The 24,406-nt window shown below is 35.3% G+C and overlaps 2 protein-coding genes across 13 annotated transcripts in view; one reads left to right on the top strand and one right to left on the bottom strand.

Annotated features, from left to right (window-relative positions):
* LOC113120487 (MAP/microtubule affinity-regulating kinase 3-like) overlaps nucleotides 1-7,653 on the bottom strand; it is a 50,969-nt gene extending 43,316 nt beyond the window's left edge. For 2 of the 11 annotated variants that reach the window (XM_026290319.1, XM_026290320.1), the window contains exon 1: nucleotides 4,538-4,809. In XM_026290319.1, the coding sequence (XP_026146104.1) occupies nucleotides 4,538-4,648 (111 nt within the window). In that variant the 5' untranslated portion in view covers nucleotides 4,649-4,809. Of the gene's footprint in view, nucleotides 1-4,537; nucleotides 4,816-6,723 lie in introns of those variants that run through there. The other 9 variants (XM_026290323.1, XM_026290324.1, XM_026290321.1 and 6 more) reach the window with 8 other exon arrangements.
* Nucleotides 7,654-11,197: 3,544 nt separating this feature from the next.
* LOC113120486 (chloride intracellular channel protein 5) lies at nucleotides 11,198-23,936 on the top strand. 2 transcript variants are annotated; one of them, XM_026290317.1, is made up of 6 exons: nucleotides 11,198-11,759; nucleotides 19,069-19,178; nucleotides 19,516-19,641; nucleotides 20,025-20,131; nucleotides 20,858-21,039; nucleotides 21,779-23,936. In XM_026290317.1, exons 1-6 carry the CDS (start codon nucleotides 11,250-11,252, stop codon nucleotides 21,941-21,943), a joined length of 1,200 nt encoding a protein of 399 aa, XP_026146102.1. In that variant the 5' UTR covers nucleotides 11,198-11,249; the 3' UTR covers nucleotides 21,944-23,936. The 2 variants fall into 2 exon arrangements, with proteins under 2 accessions (XP_026146102.1, XP_026146103.1); XM_026290318.1 differs by lacking the exon at nucleotides 11,198-11,759 and adding an exon at nucleotides 16,184-16,420.
* Nucleotides 23,937-24,406: the final 470 nt, after the last annotated feature.

Here is a 24,406-nt window from a genome sequence, read left to right as displayed (position 1 = left end):
TTATTTATTTGTTTTTTTGCTTTTTTTTTTATAATTTAAATGCAGCTTTTGTGAGCATAAGAGGCTTTCAACATTATCACTAATTCCAAACTTCCATTTTATTTTGTGTGAATGCAACAGCCTCTCAGTTAGATAAATTTGCCAGAATGTCTCAAAAAGTAGTATATCAAGATTTGTTCTCCGATCTCGATATACTGGATTGGTTGTGGTAGTCCGTTAAATGCCAGGCAAATGAAAACAAAGGGAATGTCAAATACTGTTTGTCTGAATGAAGATATTTGAACCTGACAACCTCAAAGAGGATATATATTTGTGAAGCGAGCTGGTCAAAGAGTTTCAGTTGACATCTGTGTGTCTTACAGTAATGTCCCTCATAGGAAGGGAGACATGTAAATAAAGTCATCTGGACAAAATGTCAGACGATTTCCTGGATTTCTGCGTTGACTTCCTCTTTCACTGAAAAATACTGGAGCTGCATCCTTTTAGCAATAGCAATAGAGAAGTGTACTTTTACAAAATTAATGTTTCTTCTGATTTTGTAGACAAATCATCTTCCTACCAGTTAAGTATAACTAATATTGGGTCCTTTATAGAAATGGACACCAGCATTATATATAAAGTTTTTATGTGGAAAAATAAGTTAAGAATTTAAAGTGCTCACTCATTACTTGCTTATCAATGGATCCTCTTCAGTGAATGGGTGCCGTCAGAATGAGAGTCCAAACAGCTGATAAAAACATCACAATTATCCTCAAGTTATCCACATAACTCCAGTCCATCAATTAACAACTTGTGAAACAAAGTTGCTGTCATATTGTCCTCTTACTTGAGAATCCACAACATTTATAGACTATTTTAGCTTGTAAATCGTGCTTGATCAGCGCCTATTTCTCACCTACTTCAGATTCTCACTGGAGAAAGTAGCATTATGGAAATATGACTCATATATTAGCTGGAAGCAATGGTTTGGAGTTGAAAAAGTATTGATGGATACATTCGTACAAACACGCAGCTTTTCACTTCACAAGAGGTTGCATGGACTCTCATTCTGACGGCACCCATTCACTGCAGAGGATCCATTGGTGAGCAAGTGATTTAATGCTAAATCTCTCTAAATCTGCTCTGATGAAGTACCAAACTCGAGAGTGGGCAAAATTTCTGCACATTTTTGGGTGAACTATTTGTTTACAGTAATAAAAATTTAAAATAGAGTGTTCAGCTCCACTAATGATGATGTTAACATCTCAAACATCATTACTCAAAAGACAAAAACACCCAGCTACCTCACTGCATCAGTAACTGTAATGGATGAGCGATGATAATTAGTGCCCATGGTTGTAAAAAAAAAACTATTAAATATGTCAGCATCACTGAGCAAACAAAAGGCAGAGATGACACCACCGGCTCGCACAGCGAGGACTCATCTATGATACGTTTTCAAGCAGCATGCCAGTCCATCTGGGACAGAGGGACTTAAATTAGCCCAATAACTCCAATAGACATCTTAATAATAATAATAATATCCAATGTAGATAAACAGGCTACAGCATGCGTGTTGCTGGGATAAAGAAAAATGAACAAGATCTCTCAATAAGTGATCCAGGAAATGATGTATGAGTGGATGGAGACTGAAACAATACTTGAGAGGAGACAGACTGACAAGATGTTGCCTGCATCACTATGAGTCATGCTATTCCAGTCATGAAAAGACCTTCAAGGGGTCATATTATGCGATTTCAAGTTTCCTTTCTCTTTGGAGTGTTACAAGCTGTTCATAAATAGATAAGATCCCTAAAGTTGCAAAGACTAAAGTCTCAAACCCAAAGAGATATTCCATCCTAAAATCTTCATTTAAACGGCCCAATGTCTATGTCACTGTGTTAGTAGATTTGCATAACACCACCCAAATGTTTACGCAAAGAAAGAAGGCGTACCTCTCGCTGTAGTATTGTTGATGTTGTGAAGATGCAGTGTGTTTTATTGCGAAAGCGAAACACTTAGTTTGACCTTCCAAAAGAAGGCACAACTAAAAATTAGAGGTTATATTCTATTTACAACAACTGTTCCAGAACAGTTCAAAACAAATATTCAGATGTGTGCAGCCCATTTTATGGAGGACTGTTTCCTGAACCTGGGAGAGAAGCCTACAATGCCGGCTTTTCTGACTCACAGTCTGTAAGTATGTTTTCATATTTAATGGATTTGTCACTGATGATACAAAACTCAGGTTTTAAGCCATATGGAGTAGCGCTTGTTGTTTGTCATTTCTCCAATCACAAATACAGACATGGTTTTATGTTTACGTGGAGGGCTGCAACACAATGCATAGAAAGCAGAAGCTCATAAAACCTTCAGTGTCATAAAGCAGCGCTGAGACAATGATGAGAGCATCAGCACCATCCAGCAGTGAATAACAAGACATCAATAACTACTGAAAGATCAGCTTTTTTAAAAAATCAATACCCATTTAGTTGTAATACCAAATATGAAAGGAAAGGCAGAGTTCCCAAGAGCATCTTGAGCTTCATTTTGTACCATCGGCACAAAAGACTGCACATGGTCATTGGTGCATGCTTAATTGATTCATGTTAATAATAATCTTTTTATTCATTTTACATAATAATACAGATTTGTGTTACATTTCTTTTTATTTCCGGTTTTAAATGAACTTGTTAATACTAAATTTGCAGTGTGGTCTCAGACATTTGTACCGGACTATACACTACTGTGCAAACATTTGAGGTCAGTAAGAGATCAGTTTTTTGTTTTTGAAAGAATTTGGAAAAAACTGTAAAAGGACGTAATATTTTGAGACACTTTCCATTTAAAATAAAAGATTTCTATTTTAATTTATTTTTAAATGCAGTTTATTTTGGTGATGCAAAGCTGAATTTTCAGAAGTCATTACTCAAGTCTTCACAGTGCCACATGATACTTCAGAAATCTCTGATTTTGTGATATATATATATATAATTTTTGTTTACAGTGTAAAAGTCTTCACTGTTATTTTTAATAAATTTAAGATGTCCTTGCTGAAAAAAAAGTATTAATTTATTTCCTTTTTGTCATAAATTATTGTTACACATGATGACAAAACTAGTTTTAATGTATTTACATCAAGTATAATGATGATTATACAAGGACCTTCATAATAGTATGGGACTCATTAAGCTGTTAGTTATGCAGTTACCCAAGTTCTTAGGACACTAATAATGAGGAATAAGAGAATGAAGTCAACAGCAATTACAGGAAATGCTCACAAAACCGTTCCCACTCCCAGTATGTGGAACAAAATACTAGTTTCCATTACCGATCCTCAAGCCACAACCATAAACCAAATCTACTAAAGAGAGCCAATTACCTTCTAAATACATGCTTCTGGTCTTAATTTGAATTATTAACCTGTGCATAGGATTCCAAATTAAAAACTGCTTGGCTTCATGATCAAATTCACAAATGTGAGTCTAATCTAATCCCAGTGGATTAAATTAAAGTTCCGTCCTATAACTTTCTTCACTCACAAATATGTAACACAACTGAAATGTGCGGCAAATGGCAAGTCACAATCAGTAAAAGTAAAAAATGATTCACCAAACAGAGATATTTTAAACTAACCAGCATGACAGAAAAGCCATGCACTAACATGCTAAGTAAGAAGCGCCACAAAAAGCACATTTTCAATGGTATTGTGAGAGCATTCTGCCATCCTGTAATTTATGTGATTCATCTGAACCCAACTGAACCCTAAAATGAGTAATATGACAGATATTGTTTGCAACTACAAACGGCAGACTCATTCGATGAATAACATCACAGTAAATAGGAACTGGTTAACTTGATTAGATAAAATAAGGATCAATTTACCATCTAAACATGGTGATTTAAAAAGTCTGGTGTGATTTGTAGAAAAGCAGGTGTTGAGTCAGTACGATGTTCTCTTTTAAACTATAAGAGATTGAACAATTAAGTCTTAAATGCATGAATGACTGCATTAAAAAAGAAAATCAAGCGAGAAGTCTGAAAGTATGTTACCTCAAGTTTGCAGAGCAAAATCATTATTTAGGACTATGAGAGATCCTTAAAAAGACTGTCCTAAATTCTCCCTCTAGGACAAACACTCACATCTAGGACATTCTAGAGCACAGAGTAATATTTCTCTATCACAACATGCAAGCCGTGTATAAAAACATTATTGTTTCCTATAAGATCTCAACATAGTTTCACGTAAAATGTCTCATTCCAGCTTCAGTCAATATCTGATGCAGCCACAGTATTGCAACAAAATCAATGGGGTTTACACCTTTTAAGGGGCTAATCACAATATTCTCTTTGGTTCTGATTAATTATTTGCAAATGTGCTCTAAAATCTCACAGTCTGGACGGGGATCAATTGCATTATACATTAAAACCGTGTCAACAAATCTGCTTCCTCTCTAACTCTGAATGGCTTTGCACATTACAAAAGGCTCATTACTAACAGCCTTTTCCTCTATCCTAAATTTAATCAGCCTAATTAGAATGAGTAATTAGCACTTACTATAGTTATGCGGTGCCTCTTGACAGAGTGGGAGCCCTTCATTCTAGCATTGGCGATCTGAATGGCGTCGAAACTGACAGGCGGTCCGTTTTTGTGAAGCTGACAGCTCATTGATCACCCGGCACAAACCAATGCTCAGAGGAGCATGAAAACATTTCCGAAACTTGTCGTTAGATGTCTGACGGGTGCAGAGGATTTGAGTTTTCTCTCTCTCTAACTCTCTCTGGATAGCAAGGAAGGGAATAGTCGTCACTCAAGGGCTCACCAATGGTGGGACCGCATAATCAGGCAGGTAAGGTCTCCTCACTTATCTGTGTGGCCCTTTCCTAACCAATGACGCACAAGAGCTCCAGCACAATAAACTTCATTTTTTATAGACACTGTAACTCAAAGTGCATTTTAAATGAGTGGAGCAATCAAAATTTGTTTTTCATTCTTTTTATTATTATTACGGATGCAATTTATACACTGCACATCACTGCAAAATGTTACGGTCAACTTTAGTGTCACGCAGCACTTAGTTATTTAATCGAAAATTATTTAAAGCAACATTTCATTTTATTATTATTGTATTTTTGTCATGCTTTGCGGTTTTTATGACCTCTTATTAAAGAGTCAATTGCTCACATGGAATATTTGTGCTTTTAAATGACTGGATACTACAACTATCTATGTGAACTGCAAAAGAAAAAGAAAAAAATGCTACAGGCTACAGCTAAAACAAAAACTTCAAATGTGACTAGCAACATCATCTGCACTTTCCTTATACAAATTTAAACCTGTATAAGACAAAGTATAAGAAAAAGTATAAGAACAGTCTCTAAACTTTGAAAAGATGCCAGATTCCACTGGTGTTACTGACATACTGAGTGGAACACAACATTGTTACACTGTACCTCTGTAGAGAAAATATTGTTTCAAAGTATCACTGTAATAAAAAATACAATGCAACGTAACGTTATGACTAGTATAAATAATGGTACAATGTATCATTTTGTAACCTGTAGCACAATAACGTAATATTGTGTCAGTGCAGTTGAAACCCTGATACAGTATATTGGAAATATTTTTTTAGATTTTCATAACGGAAATACTGTTACTCAGCAACAATGTAGTGGAAATAGCGTTATACTGTATATTATATTGTTAACAATGTCTGTAGCAAAAATAGTGTTACAAAGCATCACTGTAGTGGAAATACAGTGTAACATTATCACTAGCAGAAATACTTAAACGCTGTATCATGTAATTTGTAGCAGGAACCTTTTTTTTTTTACATTAAATCAGTGTACTGGAAATACTGTTATGCTGTATTGGAAATATGGTTAAATATTGTTATATTTTAAATATTGTTACACTATGGTAATTACTATATGGCATGCTAATTGCTATGGAATACTATATGGCATGAATACTGTTACAATGTAGCTGAAATATTGTTACACTGCACCTTTGTTGTGATAAATGATTACACTTGAGCATAAATGATGTTTCACACTATAAGAAACATTGTTACACTACACCTCTATAGCAGTAACATTGTTAAAAAGTATCGGTGTTGTGGAAATACAGTGTAAAATAGCCTGTCTCTCTAGAAGAAATACTACTAAACTGCATCATTCTGTAACAGAAAATGTTACATTGTACTAGTATATTGGAAGCAGTCTTGCTGTATTGGAAATATTGTTAAATATCGTTATAGTAGAAATATTGTTACTGTAATAAAACAAATTTTACCCGTCCAAAAACAATGTTTCACACTATAGGAAACATTTGTTAAACTGTAGCTGAACTAATATGATATCAGCAGAAATACCGCTACACTGCATCAGTCCAGCGGAAATATTGTTACTCTACATCGGAAATATTGTTACAGGAAGTCTCATGAGGGTGACTTGACAGTTCTTTTGCGGAGTGAAGCTGCGCGTGAGTCACGCCGTCATGCGCCCTGATGTTTATTCTTTTAAAACTATGTCACAGCGGCTGCAGAGCACACTACCTATCCATGAAACGATGTAAAAACATGAGATCCCTAACTTCACAGAATACCACAAGTGTTGGAAACACATTCACAGCTCTGCTATAGTGTCATCATCAACATATGTAGCGTGAATATGAATTTGAGCCTGATGAAGGCTGTGACATACAAAGACATTCCAGACAACCTCAGCTGCATTCATACTCACGTTTTCCGTATCTCTCTCATTGACAGTAGGTAGTGGTGTTCTAGTTGACATTTTAATGTGTCTTTATCTCCAAAGTGCTTCCTGCAGTCCAAGTGTGTCTGATCACAGCAGGCTTCAGTTCGCAGGGTGGACAGCTGCCGGCCACCAGCCGATGAAGATCATGGATCCGATCAACATCAACAGTCAATTCCAGCACAAATAAAAGATCCAGATGAATGCAACAATTTATCCAGACGCATAACGGCACAACAGGTCGCCGGTGACACAAAGGTGCAACTCTCCACAAAGATCTGGCAACCAGCAGGTCACAACCAAAATGCTGCGCTGGATTACTTTTAAAAACTTTGCCTGAAGTGCCAATTTTAAACTCGAGCTCAAACAGTTCTCAGGCCCCTCAGAAACTGCACAAAGCGCTCAGACAAGGAAAAGGGGAGGGGGCGTCCGCATAAAACCGGTTCTGGATCTTGATGTAATTTTTCAGAATGCGCAGTTTCGTCCTTTGGCTCCAGACAGTCAGCTCTAAATCACTCCAGGTTGATTAAATTCCTCCCATCCAGAAGCGTGGGGTTCGCCCATCCAGACAGAGTTCGGTCCAAGATGGCTGCGTGCTGGCTGATGGTGCCAAGCCAAACCCAGCGCAGCGCAGCGGCAGCGCAGCCGGAGGAAGTGAGCAAAGAGGCGGCTGCACAAGCTCATTGGCCGGTGCGCCGCTGTTTGTTGTTGCTGGGGTGATTACTAAGGAGAAAAATGTACCTGTCGCACAAAAACCCGGCAAAATAACTTAGTGCTCCATGGTCTGATCGCCCATCCCAGTGACGGTCGTGACCGTGAGCATGTAGGAATGTGGAAACGAGTTACTAGATTAGAAAAAGTGAATATTTGACCATGTTTTTGAACATGTAACCTACCATAGTAGCCTACAACATTGAATATCAAAGTAAATACTGTGGAACAATTAAATAAACAAAATGAAAATCACTGCACTATTACTTTCTTGTAATGTTTACATCTATCTATCTATCTATCTATCTATCTATCTATCTATCTATCTATCTATCTATCTATCTATCTATCTATCTGTCCGTCTGTCTGTCTGGTCATGTGCTTATTATAAGTAGATTAAATTGTTTAGGTTCATCTCTTTTGACTTAGGTTTCTTTTGTACATGGTTGACAAAAGCTTAAATAGAGATTAAGGCTTTTTAAGGGGGAAAAGCAGTCATGCTGCATGGCAGATGGTGTCTGGATAAACACAGACACATATCATACCCACAAAGGCAATTTTGCTGTGTTTTTTGTTTGAAATGAAAGAGGATGAGCTGCATTTTTAGTTGTGCACTTCCTTTGCTGTCACATTCTAATGAAGAAATTAAACCAAGAATATACTGCATGAGCTCATATTTGTACAAGTGAAACTGGATTTCCCTAAAAAAAAAAAAAAAAAAGTTAAGAGAACTTTCTCACATGATCGTCTTCATGTAAACATCCTCTTCCATGACCCCTTCAAAAAATACATATAAATCATGTTCATAAGTTTCATCAGAAATTCCCTAATTTAAGAAAATTTAAGGGTGATAAACTGTTTCCAAACTTAAAACTTGAACATTTTTCAATGTATTTAAAAATATTTAAATGTCCCAAACATCAAAGAAAGCAATAATGCATTAAATATAATTAAAAATATATTTTTATGAATTATACAATTACTAAAAAGAATGTTAGAAGGTATCTTAGATATTTTAATTGCAGTAATTGCAGTATCTTTGCAATTAACTAACGGACTGGTACTTGTGGTGTTCTGGATTGTTGTCAATCAATATACCTGATCACTTACTGCCACCTAGTGGTCATAACTGAGGATCTCTTGTAGAGGTTGTAATTTATGGCAAAAGTGTATAATGAGGTACACAGGCATAGTCAAGAGAAGAGACCAGGTGAAAGGAATTTTATTTTACTTTTTAAAATATTTTCTTTTAAAAACAAATTGTATAGTTCTCAAAAGCCCTCAATAATAAATTTCCTCAGATAATACTTTCTAAAAATAAGATTTGAAAATGATAGCCTACTTAATTCCTAGACGTTCCAGGAAAGTTTTGAGGGCTTATGATTTTGTTGTTTAGCAAATAAGTAAGTGGATAAATAGACACAAACAGGTAATACTGGCTTTGTCGTGTGTAACGAAAAAAGAACGATAAACACATTTTAACATAAGCTTATTCCCGGACTTCGCTCAGAAATGGCTCATAACAACCACTGAATCATTTGTGTGATATTATGCTGACATATGTGGTGAAACAGCAATTTAAAACACAATGCTGGAAAACGCTGTGTTTCAAACACCACTTGAGATTCAGGAATTATTATATATATTTTTTTATTTTTTAGTGAACATGTTATTTTATTGTATTATTTTAGTGAACATTATTTTTTTATTATTTTTGTGTCATATATATATATATGTATATATATAACACTAGCTTTTTAATCTTTTTTTGTATTCTATCTGTTTTCTTTTCATTTATTCTACAATTAACAAAAGCAAAAAGAGCTCTAACACTAGATCGCTCTATTCTTTTTCTATTCTATCTATTCTATTTTCCATCCTGCTTTAACCGTCTCATGAAGTGCTTTGAACAGCTAGTCATGCACCCAATCAAGTCTGCCCTGCCCCCTTTCTGGACCCCTTCCAGCTTTCATATCGGTCCAACCGTTTGACCAATGATGCCATCACCACGACCCTTCATTTAGCAACACATCTAAAAATGCTGTTCACAGATTTCAGTTTAGTATTCGACACAATCATCCCTCAACAGCTCATAAACAAACTAGTCCAACTGGGGCTCAACACTTCACTTTGCAACTGGCTGTTAGACTTTCTGACTGGAAGACCTCAGGCAGTACGGGTCGGCAGCAACACATCCAGCACCATCACACTGAACACTGGGGCCCCCCAAGGATGTGTGCTGAGCCCCCTCCTCTTCACTCTGCTGACCCACAACTGCACACCATCACACAACTGTAACCTCTTTATTAAGTTTGCGGATGACATGACTGTGGTGGGTCTCAGCAACAGAGATGAGACAAACTACAGGAGCGAGGTAAGCCACCTGGCCAGGTGATGCAGTGAAAACAATTTCTCTCTGAATGTGGAGAAGACGAAGGAGATTGTTGTTGACTTAAGGAGAGTGCACACTCAGCAAGCTCCTCTGACCATCAACTGTGTGACTGTGGAGAGAGTAAGCAGCACCAAGTTCCTGGGTGTGCATAGTACAGAGGACCCAAGAAAGCATAGCAGCATCTCTACTTCTGCCACAATTTGTGAAGAGCCAGAGCCCCAGCCCCCATTATGTGCACCTTCTACAGAGGCACCATCGAGATCATCCTGACTAGCTGCATCACTGTGTGGTACAGTGCCTGCTACACGACCTGCCGGAAGACTCTTCAACGCATAGTGAGAGCAGCTGAGAAGATCGTTGGTGTCTCTCTCTCCCCTCCCTCCAGGACATTTACAAAACCCATCTCACCCCTAAAGCCCTCTGAATTGCAAGTGATCCCCCCCACCCGTCAAACAGTTTCTTTAGTCTGTTGCCATCAGGGAGTCCAGGCCAGGACCAGAAGACTGAAGGACAGCTTCATTCATTCATTCACCTTGCCCCCCTCTTTTTCCCTATGCACCACTGAACTCTAACCCTCAGCAACCCCCCCCCCCCCCCCCCCAGCTCCCACTAACAGTTTACTTCAGTTTACTTAACTGGTTTGCATCTGCCATGTCACCATGTGCCTTGTGCTGCTTTACTTATCTTTCTTTTTACATGACCTATTTGTATATTTTTATAGTTGTCCTTTATATTTTATTATCTGTAATTAATGTTCTACTGTTAGTGTTATCTGTATGCACCAAGGGTCTGAGAGTAATACGCGCTCCAAAGTCCCGATTGGAATTAAATGATTTGCGATATGAGATCCGATTGAATCGTTTTGTGAAGCAATTCAACCGATTCGGAGTTTCGAAAAGCTCAGTTTCACCCATCACTACGTGCTTTTTAAAATCATTACAAGCGATGTAGTAAAATGAATGGCTCTTTTGATCAGGTATTTGGTAGTGAATTAAGTTTTAGTTTGAAACAATTCGAGAAGTTGCAGCGATCCTGGATCCTACGTTATTATACAAACACGACACGCGCATCTGATTGACAGACAGACTAAACAACACGCTCTTATATTAGTGTTGTTAATATTAATTAATTTATAATTTACTTATTTTGTGGATCTTTCAGCTGACAGTTTTTAATTAAAACAACAACAGTGGTAATATAGGCTAGGCCAGGCTACATAATTGTTTTATCAAAATTATTACTAGGGACAATTTAGTGGGACAAGGGATATGTCCCTAGCGTCACTTTTTATGACATAGTCATCGAGCAAAGTTCATTTATAAGTGACCTGTCATCTTCCGCTGTAACAGGTGAGGGCTGAACTTCTCCAGACCTCCTCGGGCAACTCCACAGTCATAGAAGAGCTTTAATCATGGCCGTAAACGTCCAAGAAAACATATATGAACAAATAGAAGAGACAAAAGAAAACATATATGAAAAGCCATATAATCCAGAGCCGAAATATGAGAATCAAGGCGCGAGTCAGGAAATTCTAGAGGAACCGCTGTACAGCACGGTCAATCACCCGTCTCCAGACTACATGAATACGAGAAGAACATCTCAAGAGGAACAACAAGAAGAAGAACAGCCTTCACCCACAAATGAACCAGGAGAGCAGCTCGAAAGCGAGATCATGGTGGCCTCTCTGTCAAATGGAGATGTTTACGAATCTTCATCTTTAGAGGAAACTGGAGACCCGTGTGATGACCAGCCCTCATTGGTCCACGAAGACCTGTTCATGGCGTACAGTCTCCCAGAAGACGGATCTCCAGAACCTGAGGAGGTAGTTGACTACAGCCTGAAGGAGGTGGAGAACAACGTCGTGGAAGAGCCAGCCGCAGTTCCTGACCCGGATCAACCTAATATTGCACTTTTTGTCAAGGTAAGGTTTGTGGGTTTATGACGTCTGCATAAAATAACCTGAACTTTTTATTTTAAATAAGGCTTTAAAGTTGGTGATATGTGAACGTGAAGGTCAGTTGGGTGTGGTTTGTAACAGCATTCATATTTCTGCCCACCTTTGGCCCTTGAAAACAATGTGAAGACAACCTGAAAAATCGTTACACAGGCACAATTTTTTTTTTTAACACTGAACCCATATTTTTCCTAAATTATGCTAATATTTTATTTCATTTCAGCATGTAAAAACGTAGCAAGTTATGTTTCTTTTTTATGCTAAATTAAATAAAATGTATGTTTATAAAAATTAGCATTAAATGTATTTACTTTTGATTTAATTTAGCTTTGTTTTTAATTTAACCCGAAATATTAACAATTGAGTATGTTTAAATACAATTTTATGTCAATAGTAATTTATTATTGATTTTTTTAAAGATACAGATACATTATGCTAACAAATTATAATCATCATGTATTTTTTTAAATAATTAATTTTGTTAAAATCTAATTTAAATTATTATTATTAATAGTAATATTATTTATTTATATTATTTATATACAAAACCTTATTTGGGAAACCCAAATAATAATGAATTCATTCTATTTTATGTAAATGGAAAAAAAATGTTTTAACAGTAAGGAGTAAAAAAAATCTGGTTGACTGGAATGCAGTTAAGATTGAACAAAGAGGATGGATGTAAATATCAAAGGCAGGCTGATGTAGCAGATAGTTAATGATTCAACAGAAAAATCACTGTTAAGCACAATGGCCTAAAATGGACAAAAAAAAAAAAAAGATTGGTATGATTCATTCAGGTGACATTTTCCTCTTGATCATTAACTTCAATAAGGTTTTCAAAAGTTTGTGTGCTTGCTCACAGTCTTAGTCTTATACATCCTGAACTGATTGCATTTCCTCTGGAAGGTTCACTGTGACAGGCAAAGTAAATAATCATTAACTTGGGGATCTGTACAGTCATGGAAACCAGGGTGAAGTCCTGACCTGAGTAAATCAACTCATGGCTACTCTTTGCTTTTGATAGTGGAACACTTTATTCTGTGCACATGATCACAGACTGAGAAACCGTGATTGTGGAATTGAGAGACTCTTTCAGACTCAAGTTTAAATCACATTCCATGACAAACGTGTCACTTTAACAATGGCATCAAGAAAAAAAAATATTTTTACTGATTAGTATTTGAAAAATGGAATGCACTGACATAGATGCACCAGGGCGTGATACACATTTTGCCCTTAAGAAACCTTCAGTACAAGTCAAACATTACATAACTACTTTATGGCCACATATAGTCATAAAAAAATCAGGAATAAAGTAGTATAAGTTGTTGAGTGGAACAATACAAGGACGCTTTTATTAAAAAACCTACAAGAGAACTCACATAAATTATTGCAAACAAAAATCAATTACAGCACTTGTAAAGCATATGCTGGCCATGGTTAAGAATTTAATCTTATTGGCTACGCATAAAGGCAGACGGTTATGATCGAAGTTTACACAGTCACCTTTACTAAATGATATTGGATATTGGTGGATACTGATTCGATTTAATATTGACATTATAAAATGCACATTTACTTGAATTTACAGAATGCAATAGTTTTAACTCTTGTTGCAAAAAAAACTGTGTATATATATATTAATCATCAGATAGAGGTAATAATGATAATCAAATAGAGGTAATCAGATCCTCCCACACAATTGCTAAATTGATTAGATGAACACCAGGCTGTGAAATATTCTTCAAGTGTGACCTTTAACATTTAAAATACTTATTTTAAACAGTTTAAACACTTTAGCTCAGCCAAAACATGAAGGCAAATGTGCACAATGCAGAAGTTAATTATTTACTGTAGTGATTACATTTAACCTCTTGGGAACTGAGCCATGAAAAGAAAAAAAGAGTTTGAGACTCATGCTAAGAATTTTTAGTTAGAGTACAATCTGAAGATATTTTATCTGAGATGTATTGTATGGAAAGCCTGTGTAATCTTGTCTGTATCAGGTTACATTCACATCACTTTATTAATGATTAATTATCTTTTAACCATTTATTAATTTATTAGTTATTCAGGCAAAGTTTAAACAATTTTAGACAGATTTAAAATAAAATAATATGCCACTTGCCAACTGGTTCCTATATTGTAGCATGAATATTGTTATTTTACCAGTAGAGTTCAGCCTGCTATGATAAATGCTAATGTATTATAGCACATAATTGCATTTCATCTTTAATACTATCGTTCTTAATAAGATGTAAATGCATAATATAATGAGTTTTAGGACAGACTTTTTACAGAAACATTTTGATAAATGGTACCATGTAATTTGGTCATCTTTATAAATATAGCTTTGCAGCAAACAAATATATTACACACACACACACACACACATATATAATGTCAAATGTATTTATATGTATGTCTGTATACTTTGTATACTGTATATGTAGTTTTATATGTTTTATTACATCAAGTTAAAAATTCAAATGGAAAATGTTGCCTTGGAAACTAGCTGAAATAAAAATGAGTTTATATTTGATTTTATTTTAGTTAAAGCTTATTTTATTTCAATAATGTCACTAAATAACATTTTTTAAAATTGTTTTAAATGTATTTTTTAGTTTTAGCTAAGTATAATAACTCTGGTTGTTTCTAACCACTATTTGTCACCAAATCATTTATACAGAGCAACTTAAGTACACTTAATGGTAAAATTCACCTTAAATAACCTGATAGTTAGATCACCTATATTTGATTGTAAGATCCAGTTATTTAATTTACATTCAATGTTTTTCCCTCATTAAATAAATACTGCATATCCAATGCAATGTTACATTTTTATTTAATAATTTGGTAACATATTTATCCCAAAGGTGCTTACAATATTGGAGACACGCTGCGTTGTAATGCACTGTACATGTAAAAGTAGAACCGCAGTCTGAGGCTATAGAAATGGACCATTCACATTTACATTTAGTCATTTAACAGACGCTTTTATTCAAAGCGACTTGCAAATGAGGTCACTGAAAGCATTCAAAATCAACAACAGAGCAATGATATGCAAATGCTACAACAAGTCTCATTCAGCTTAACACAGTACACTTAGCAAGTTATAAAAAAATTATATAATGGAAGAAAAACTGAATAGAAAAAGAATAGAGCAAGCTAGTATTAGAGGCCTTTTTTGCTTTTGTCAATTGTTTAATAAATAAAAAGAAAACAAATAGAATAGAAAAAGAGCAGAGAAGCTAGTGTTAGTTTTTTCCCCAAGTAAACCAGCAGTAAATGAAGGGGCAAGGTTTTTTTTAAATAATGGAATTAGAATAAGATTAGTTAAAAGGGTCAAATAAAATGAGAATACATTTTTTTTTTTTTTCGCCAATTCTTTTAGATGGCTAAGGATGGCTGCTCGGATTGAGTTGGGCAGATCATTACACTAGGAGGGAACATTTAACATGAAAGTCAGTGAAAGTGATTTAGTGTCTCTTTGGGATGGCACAATAAAGCAGCATTCACTTGCAGAACACAAGCTTCTAGAGGGCACATGAGTCTGAAGTAATGAATTTAGGCAAAGGGGTGCAGAGCCAGTGGTGGTTTTGTAGGCAAATGTTAACACCTTGAATTTCATGCAAGCAGCAATTGGTAGTCAGTGCAAACTGATAAAAAGAGGTGTGACGTGTATTCTTTTCAGCTAATTAAAAATTAATCTTGCTGCAGTGTTCTGGAGTAATTGTAAAGGTTTGATAGAACTGACTGGAAGACCTGCCAAGAGAGCATTGCAATAGTCCAGCCTGGACAGAACAAGAGCTCGAACAAGGAGTTATCTTCATTTCACTGGCTCATATCAGTCACGTCTGAAAACTTTGAATGCAAATTCATGCTATAAACCAAAGCCAGCTCATAAAATATTTAACAGGGAATCTTATTCTCCTGGGCTCCACAAGATGATCAAATATAACCTGCCGTTGCCTGCCAGCGTTCTGCCTGTGACTTGGACTGCATTAAAATTGCATGTGGCTCATTCCTCTACTCAGAGTTTCTGGGCCATGAACATGTCACATAGTTACACATGGACAGGATGGTACAAGAGTTTCGTGGCAGAGACTCTAACAATGAGACTATATACACATCTCTGTCTTTTTGATGTGAAGTTCTATTTGCAGTATATATATAATCAAGTGCCAATTTTAAAACACAAACCTTCAAAGATGGTTTCAATATCATCTCTCAACATCACAGTTACAGTTCTAGTTTATTCTCATCTGTCACTCAAACTCATCAGAGCTATTTGTGGCAGGGGCAGGGCAAAGTAAGCTCCACCCCCAACTAAAGCCTCTCACCTATTCCCTATCTTTTACATCACCCATGTTTGGGAGAGAGCTAGATTCACCTTTCATCTGGACTTTAGCTGACATCACAACACCTTGTGGCATTGGCTGCCCGTCAAGTGCAGAACAAACAGAATCTAAGAGAGCGCGTGGCTAAACGCTGTAATTTAACCCAAAATATCTGTAAAATACTGCTGGGAGGATGTAGGTGACAGATCAGGAGAGATACGTGAAGCAAAGAAAGTGTTTACAATGGGAGACGCTCAAGAACCTGATATTGAGTTGTTTGTCAAGGTAAGGCGAGCATTAGTGTGAGCTTTATGCAGTTATGAGGCTCTTATAAAGTCAGTGTAACTCAATAATTGTTCTAGAGTAATGTTTACATATTTGAATAAGGTCATGACCGGGCTGTAAGTAGAGTAATGTATGATTGCCAGTAGTTCTTGCACATTGGTTATAGATTTGCGGTTACATATAAAAATGGTGTTAAAATAATATTTTATTTTTTAGGTGGTGTTTAATAATATTTGGCATTGGAATTATTAGTGTGAAAATACTAAGGATTGATACCAATAAATGAATTAATATAATATAATATAATATAATATAATATAATATAATATAATATAATATAATATAATATATAGATATATGGTACAAATATATTGTGCTTAATATCAGGTAGATGTAAGATCAGCAACCATTACTAAACTACAACTTTTTTCCATCAAACACACAAATGCAAAATAAATACAATTTATAAGTATTACCCATCATTACAAACAATGCAACAAGCTTATTGGATCTGAAATCTGAATATTATGGTAAAATAGCAGCAATACATGAAAAGTCTTTCCTATGAGAAAAAAAAAACTTACAAATACACTAACAATGCAATAATGCATGCTTCAATTATGATTATATGATTAAAGTGGATGCTTTTCAAGTTCCAATGGCAGCAATTAAATTTTAGAAACAAACAAATCCTCTTCCACGAATTAATGTGTCTATTTAACAATATAAATCCTGTACACAAGACATTGTCAGTCAGTCAGTCAATATCTGTCTGTTTACAGCCCTGAACTGCCATCCAACAGAGAAACCGGTCCTATAGCAAATGGCCTATTGTCCTGCGCTTTCTAGATCGTAGCAGCTCATTGTTCTACATCCAGTACTGTCTCTGTTCTGAATTTGCCAGAACGGACTGATGAGTGGAAATGGAAGTGCTCTGACCTTTCACATACCATCTGCCTCACTTATCTGACTGTTATGCAATGCATTTACTCCCTGAACCGTGGAATGAAAACAAACTGTTAAAGTAGAAAAGATGCAAAATAGAAGTATTTTCACTAGTGGACTTATTATATATCTGTCAGCACACTCCTTGTGTTCTTCTTACAACCAGGCCTATGGTTAATGAATGCAGTGTGCATAATTCATATTGTGTTGGGTATTGTGTCACTGTGTAAACTATATGGTCTCGTGATAGTAGCGCTGCTGTTTTGGGACACCTGATCTCCACTGCTGTAACATACAGTAGCACTGTCACTCACTGTTAACCAGGGTCATTTGTACTCTCCATAATGAGGAACATTAGTGTTTATCACTAAATAAAGTTACATTAGTGCAAATGTGTAATCTGTAATACTAACTTTTGAGTAAATAGAAAATATGCATTTCAATTAAGATTTTAAAACTTGCTCTTGCTGCTTGTCCCAGTTTAGTAATGCCCAGTCTAAAGGGAGACGGCGCCCTCTAGAGGTCAACGGTGGTACGGATAATTATTGATCAGAATAAGATTGTGAACTGAAAACTATTTATTGTGTAAAAAATAAAATATGTGGATTAAACAAAAATAATACATCAAGCTAAGTTTTTTAAAGCTAACGTTTTGCCTACTATAAATTATGTTTTATGTTCCTGACATAACATAATTAAAGGTTCAAAAATTTAAATTAAAATTCAGTCATCATTTTTAATCACCCTGATGTAGTTCCAAACCTGTATGAATTTCTTCCATACAGTTGACAGTAGCCATTTACTTCCATAGTATTTTTTCCATACTATTGAAGTCAATGGCTACCGTCAATTGTTTGGTTACACACATTCTTCAAAATATATTTTGTGCTCAACAGAAGAAAGAAACTCATACAGATTGAAACAACTTGAGAGTGAGTAATGATTAAGAAATAGTTAGTTTCTTGGGGGGGGGGGGGGGGGGACTATCTTTTTAAGGCATTCACTTCACAAAATTATGAAATCGATTGGGATTTGAGTTTGAAAATACCACCTGCCCATACGTGTGATTTGTACCATTTTACAATATAACGTCACTGAATAACATGTAGTTCTTGAGTGGAATAGTTAATGTTATATATCAGGCACTATCAATGCTAGGATATGTGTTTGATTCCCAGGGAAAGCAAGAACTGATCAAATGTAAATGTATATACCAATGCAATGTGAGACATTTGCTTAAATGTAAGTGTAGCTGTAAATGTCTGTGTGCAACACAACAAATAATAATAATGTTTACTATTTCAGTGAACGCAGCTCACCTGCAATATAAGTGTATCCTATGCAATTTAGGGATTGAGATTTTCATAAAATATAAAACAAATGCAACTAAAATAGAATTTTAATAATAATAGAATAATAATAATAATGGCAATAATTTTAATAATAGAATTTATTTAACACAATCCTTCAGTGACTATTTTATTAGAAAATGTAATTTGCAGTTAATGTCTAATTGAAACCTTGAAGCAGCAGGGGGGGCTATGACACTTTATCATTCTCAATCTAGTCTCTTCTGTCTAGATAGAACATGAGAACCGGTCTCCACCACATCTTTGGCTCGTCTTATTGGCCGTAAGAGGTGGAGGTGCACTCTGGATGTGCACACTGGATGTGTATGTTAAGATGTGTCATTGTGTTTGTAGGCTGGTTGTGATGGCGAGAGCATCGGAAACTGTCCATTCTCCCAACGCCTCTTCATGATCCTCTGGCTCAAAGGTGTGGTCTTCAACGTCACCACTGTTGACCTGAAGAGGTGAGAAGTTCACAAATCTGAGATCAAATCACATGAAACATTATATAAATGTCAGTAACAAGTGCCTAATTTTCATGTTATTAAATAACCTTTCTATTGGTTAATATCCTAACAAATGTCATATGCAGTTATTAAAGTTATTATAACATAATCAGTTTTTTCTGTCAAAGGTCAAAGCAAGAAAATATAGTTTAGCATTTAAAAAAAGACATATAATCTGTTTTAAAATGAGTCTAATGCCTATTTTCTTTTGCATGCAATGCAATGCTGGATGGTTGAGTAATAAAATTAAGAAGTTTGTAAAATGTTGTTATTATTATTATTATTATTTATTCAGGAAACCAGCAGATTTGCACAATTTGGCTCCCGGCACTCACCCTCCTTTCTTGACCTTCAACGGTGAGGTGAAGACAGACATTAACAAGATTGAGGAGTTTCTGGAGGGGGTTTTGGCTCCACCAAAGTAAGCTCATTTTTACAAATACACTTGAGACGAATCGTGACTGTATAGAAACTCTAAACCTGCGGTTCTCAACTGGTTTTGCTTCAGGAACCAGATTTCATCAATCATGGTCAAGCACAGCACCAAAACTGTAAACAACAATTCAATCTATTACAGTATTTTTACTAAGAACGACATGCCTAGCATCAGAGTGCAAAGGTTATCAAAATAATTATATTTTTATTATATAATTACAACTAGCATTTTTTGAATCAAAACCCGCCCGTTAAGACTTGTTTTGCAATGTACATTGTATTACACATCGCCTTTAAACCACTGTGAACTAGAATTGAGAAGAATATGTTGCTGACACGTTTTTCTATGTATCTTTTCTTGTGTCCAAGGTACCCCAAACTTGCAGCCAGTCACAGGGAGTCAAACACAGCTGGGAATAACATATTTGCAAAGTTCTCAGCTTTCATAAAAAACACTAAGCCAGATGCGAATGAAGGTATGCATGTCAAACTGGATCAAACTGATTGAATGAATGAATGAATGGATATATTGTTTTTTGGTCAGTACACTGAAATTGAGTAAAGTTAAATTCAGTTAACTCTATATGGAATCCATTGTACTGTAAGCATCCTACACATTTTAGCACTGAATGTATTAGAACTGGTCTGGATTTATGCTCTTTTATTTTTTGATAACCTATGATGACTAAATATTGGCAGTTTTGCCAGAATTTTAACAACTTACATACGGAACTTGGTAGAGACAAAGAAAATGTTTTTAAAATAATCATAATAATAAGGTCACAGTAAAGTCATTTATAATGTAATAAAATATTTACATTTCAAGTAAAAGCCATTCTTTTTAACTTTTTATTAATCAAAGATTCCTGAAAAAAATACAGTTGTAAAATAAAAAAAAGAAAATACATATTTTTAATTAATATTTTTTTCCTAAGAAAAAATAGCTCTTTATTTATTTATTTATTTTATCAAATAATTGTGTCCTTGGTGAGCATAAAAGACATCTTATAACTTTTGAATGGAAGTATATATACTGTCATTTTAAATGTATATATTGTACTAATATTATAAAATGAATAAGAAAACAAAAACAGGTAAATGGCAACCTAATCAGATGAAACACACCAATACATATATATATATATATATAAATGCTGTGCAATAACACACTGGTTATTAAGAAATGTGTGATGTTTTGTTAGCTCTGCAGAAGGGTTTGACAAAAGCACTTACGAAGCTGGACGAGTACCTGAACAATCCTTTGCCTGAAGAGGTAGATGCTGACAGCATGGAGGAGGAGAAGGTCTCCAACCGCAAGTTCCTGGACGGGGATGATCTGACTCTGGCAGACTGCAATCTGCTGCCAAAGCTCCACATAGTGAAGGTGAGCTGAAGCGCTGAGGGGGACTTTTCACTTTTGCTAGTCTGCAGTGTTTGGGGGTAACCAAGGAGGCCTGTAATACCTTGACAAAGCTAACAGTTAGCATTCCCATTCATCTCTATGGCATTTTGGCGGAAATGTGCACTCATGGAGGACAGTCAATGGAGAAGAGATGTTCTGCTGCCAGATGGTGTAGTTAAGGGGAAACTGCTTACCAGCAAAACCTCAAACCATAATAATCCATGTAATCTTTAAAAAAAAAAAAAAACTTTTAACCATTTTAACTTTAAAACAACTTTTTGTAGTTTTGTGTATTATTGTTAAGTGAATGGAATTCCCAGTAGAGATTGCAGTGTATTTCTGCCATAAATGCTTTCGAAGACTCTTGTTCTCACCAAAGCTGCATTTATTTAAAACAGTAAAGACAGTAATATTTGTGAAATATTGATACATTTGAAAATACAATTTTTAAATATTGTGATGCAAAGCTAATTTTGATCACATGAGTTAGTCACATGATCCTTCAGAAATCATTCTGATATGCTGATTTGCTGCTCAGTAATCATTTTAAAAGTCTGAAGTGTAATGGTCTAGTAGTATAAGCAAGTTGTAATGTGATGCATATTTGAGTCCGCTCCGCTTACAGAAGTACAGTTAAGGTCAAACATCTTTAAATGTAAGTTACATTTGTTTTTAATTATAATTATTTTAATTAATGTATTTTCCATCCACTTTTTTGCAGGTTGTTGCCAAGAAATATCGGAATTACGACATTCCAAGTGATTTGACGGGCGTGTGGCGTTACCTGAACAATGCGTATGAACAAGAAGAGTTCACCAACACCTGTGCTGCTGACAACGAGATCGAATTAGCATATAAGGATGTGGCTAAAAGGCTAACTAAGTAAACAGATGAACAAATTTGACACAAATAGACTTGGGGTAGCTCATTTCTTGGGGAAGAGATGATGTTTTCCATGTAATTCAAAGCTGTTGATCCCAAACTACAAGTTAGTAGTTTCATTCATCAAGTATCCTAAATAATCAATAAGGACTGGTACTCTGATATTACTATTATGAAATATGAATATAAAATATCAGCTCATATTCGCCAGCTCTCACTCATCTCATATAAACATTGTCCCAAGTGACTTTCTATTGTATCTCTATTTAAAGAGACTTCACACTACTGTTTTCTGTTGTTCCTCCTGTTTTCATATCTCAAATCATATCATATGCACTGATTCTTTAGACATTAGAAATGGATCAAAATGTCACACACCTTTAATTGCATCAGCGTGAATTGAAGATTTGTGTCACTTGAATTTTCACTAGAACACATCATCACCTTTGGTCAGCCCAAAATGTAATTCTATTAAAACTTAAATAAATATCCAATTAATATTTTGATGCATACATTACCATTCAAATTCTGAGGTTGGTAAAATTTGCAATGTCTCTTATGCTCACCAAAGTGTTTAATCAAAAATAGAGTAAAATCAGTAATATTGTGAAAATAATATATTTTAAAGTCTAATTTCCAGCTTCAGTGTCACACGACCCTTCGTAAATCTTATAATATAATGTCTAGTTCCTGTGGCTCAGTGGTAGAGCATTGCAATAGGTTGTGGGTTCAATTCCCAGGGACCACACATACTGATAAATAAATAATGTATAGCCTGAATGGGCTGTAAGTTGCTTTGGATAAAAGCATCTGATAACTGTAAATAATAAGCCAAACATTAATTATTATCATCAGTGTTAAAACAGTATGCTGATTAATATTATTGTGGAAATAATTTAACAGCATTGATTTGAAATAGAAACCTTTTGAAAGTCTTGACTGACACTTTTGATAAGTATAATGTATTCATGCTGAAAAAAATAATAATTTAATAATTTAAAAATCAACAAACAACAACAACAACAACAACAAAAACAACAAAACTTCACCAACCTCAAACTTTTGAATAGTAGTATACATTTTAACCTTTTTTGTTTAACCTATTTCGTCCCAGTACCCAATAATTGGTGCATTACATAAACTCTTTTATTGTTTTTATGATTCATACATGACAGCTGTTTAAGCATTTCAAATCTGTAAGAAATGTTCACTTTCATCTCCAACCGTTTTACGATATCGTTCAATATTGCTTCCTGATATGTTTTTATTATTATTTGTGTATAATGGATAAAAAGATCTCATGGGAGCAGCAGGACAAACAAAGTAAAAAAAGTTGGTTTGTCCTGGGCAGCTTTATCTAATCATATATAATTTCTGGATTTGTACATTTCATGCATTTTTTTTTTCTGAAAGAGCACTCGTTTATATAATGATTTAATGAGGCACTAATGCAATGTGACAAATACAGCATATTATTGCAGTTAATGACAATTTCTACATGAATATCCTGCTCTTTTAAAGCCACTAGCAGAGTTTACACAAATGGTTTATACAAAATTCTCAATTCTTCATTGCCTCATCATGTCATTTTCTTATAAAGTTGTTCAGATTTTCCTTTGTTATTCCTTACAACTGATATCATTTCATCTTCTCATTTAATTTTGGCTTATCTCAAAGCGTTTGACATCAATCGGCGCTGGATATATCATACTTAAATATTTATTCACAACCCCATTTATGGGAAATTAACGAGCTAAGATGGAAAGGAGAGTCACAACACACGGCGGCCCACCGAAATGGAGAATAAGGAAATCTGATCGGGCATTCATCCAGGTCTCCTCCTCTCCACTTAGCACTGCTGGAATATCATAGGGCCCATGATAGGTCCTTGTGGAGCTCCTGCTCTTGTGTGGTTTGGAAAAGCGTTTGATATGAAATGAGAGTGTGGCGCCAGAGAGGCCTATTCCGAGTGAAGCTCTATGAATAAAATAATATTTCACAGTTCGACTTGCATTATTTCTTTTTCCCTGCACACACATTTTTGCTAATTGATACCGTTTTATGGAGCCGTTTCTAAGGAAATGGATATTTATTGTAATTGAATGATGAGTGTTAATTGTGCGGTTACGTTTCTGGATCATTGTGAGCGTATTTGGACACTTAAGCCTCTCAGAAAATGCATGAATGTCATTGCACTGTCATTGTCTGTCTGTCTGTTTGTCTGTCTAGATACATTTTTGGAGATTAATATGCATGTATATATATATTTTTAAAAGGTATATATATTTTTTTTAACGTGGGTGAAAGGGCTATTATATTAGCTGATGGTATGTCACAGACATCTAAACTGGGTTTCACTGTCCATTAAATGCAAAGAAACAGACTTTGATCTGGTTGTTTCATCCAAGCAAGATGAGTGATGTCTGCTAACAGATTTAAACATGAGCTTTCAGGCCATGGATCAAAG

This window comes from Carassius auratus, chromosome 20, assembly GCF_003368295.1.
Source record: "Carassius auratus strain Wakin chromosome 20, ASM336829v1, whole genome shotgun sequence".
Classification (NCBI taxonomy): Eukaryota; Metazoa; Chordata; class Actinopteri; order Cypriniformes; family Cyprinidae; genus Carassius; species Carassius auratus.
The sequence above is the reverse complement of the archived record's forward strand: the minus strand, read 5'-3'. Positions and strand labels throughout refer to the sequence as shown.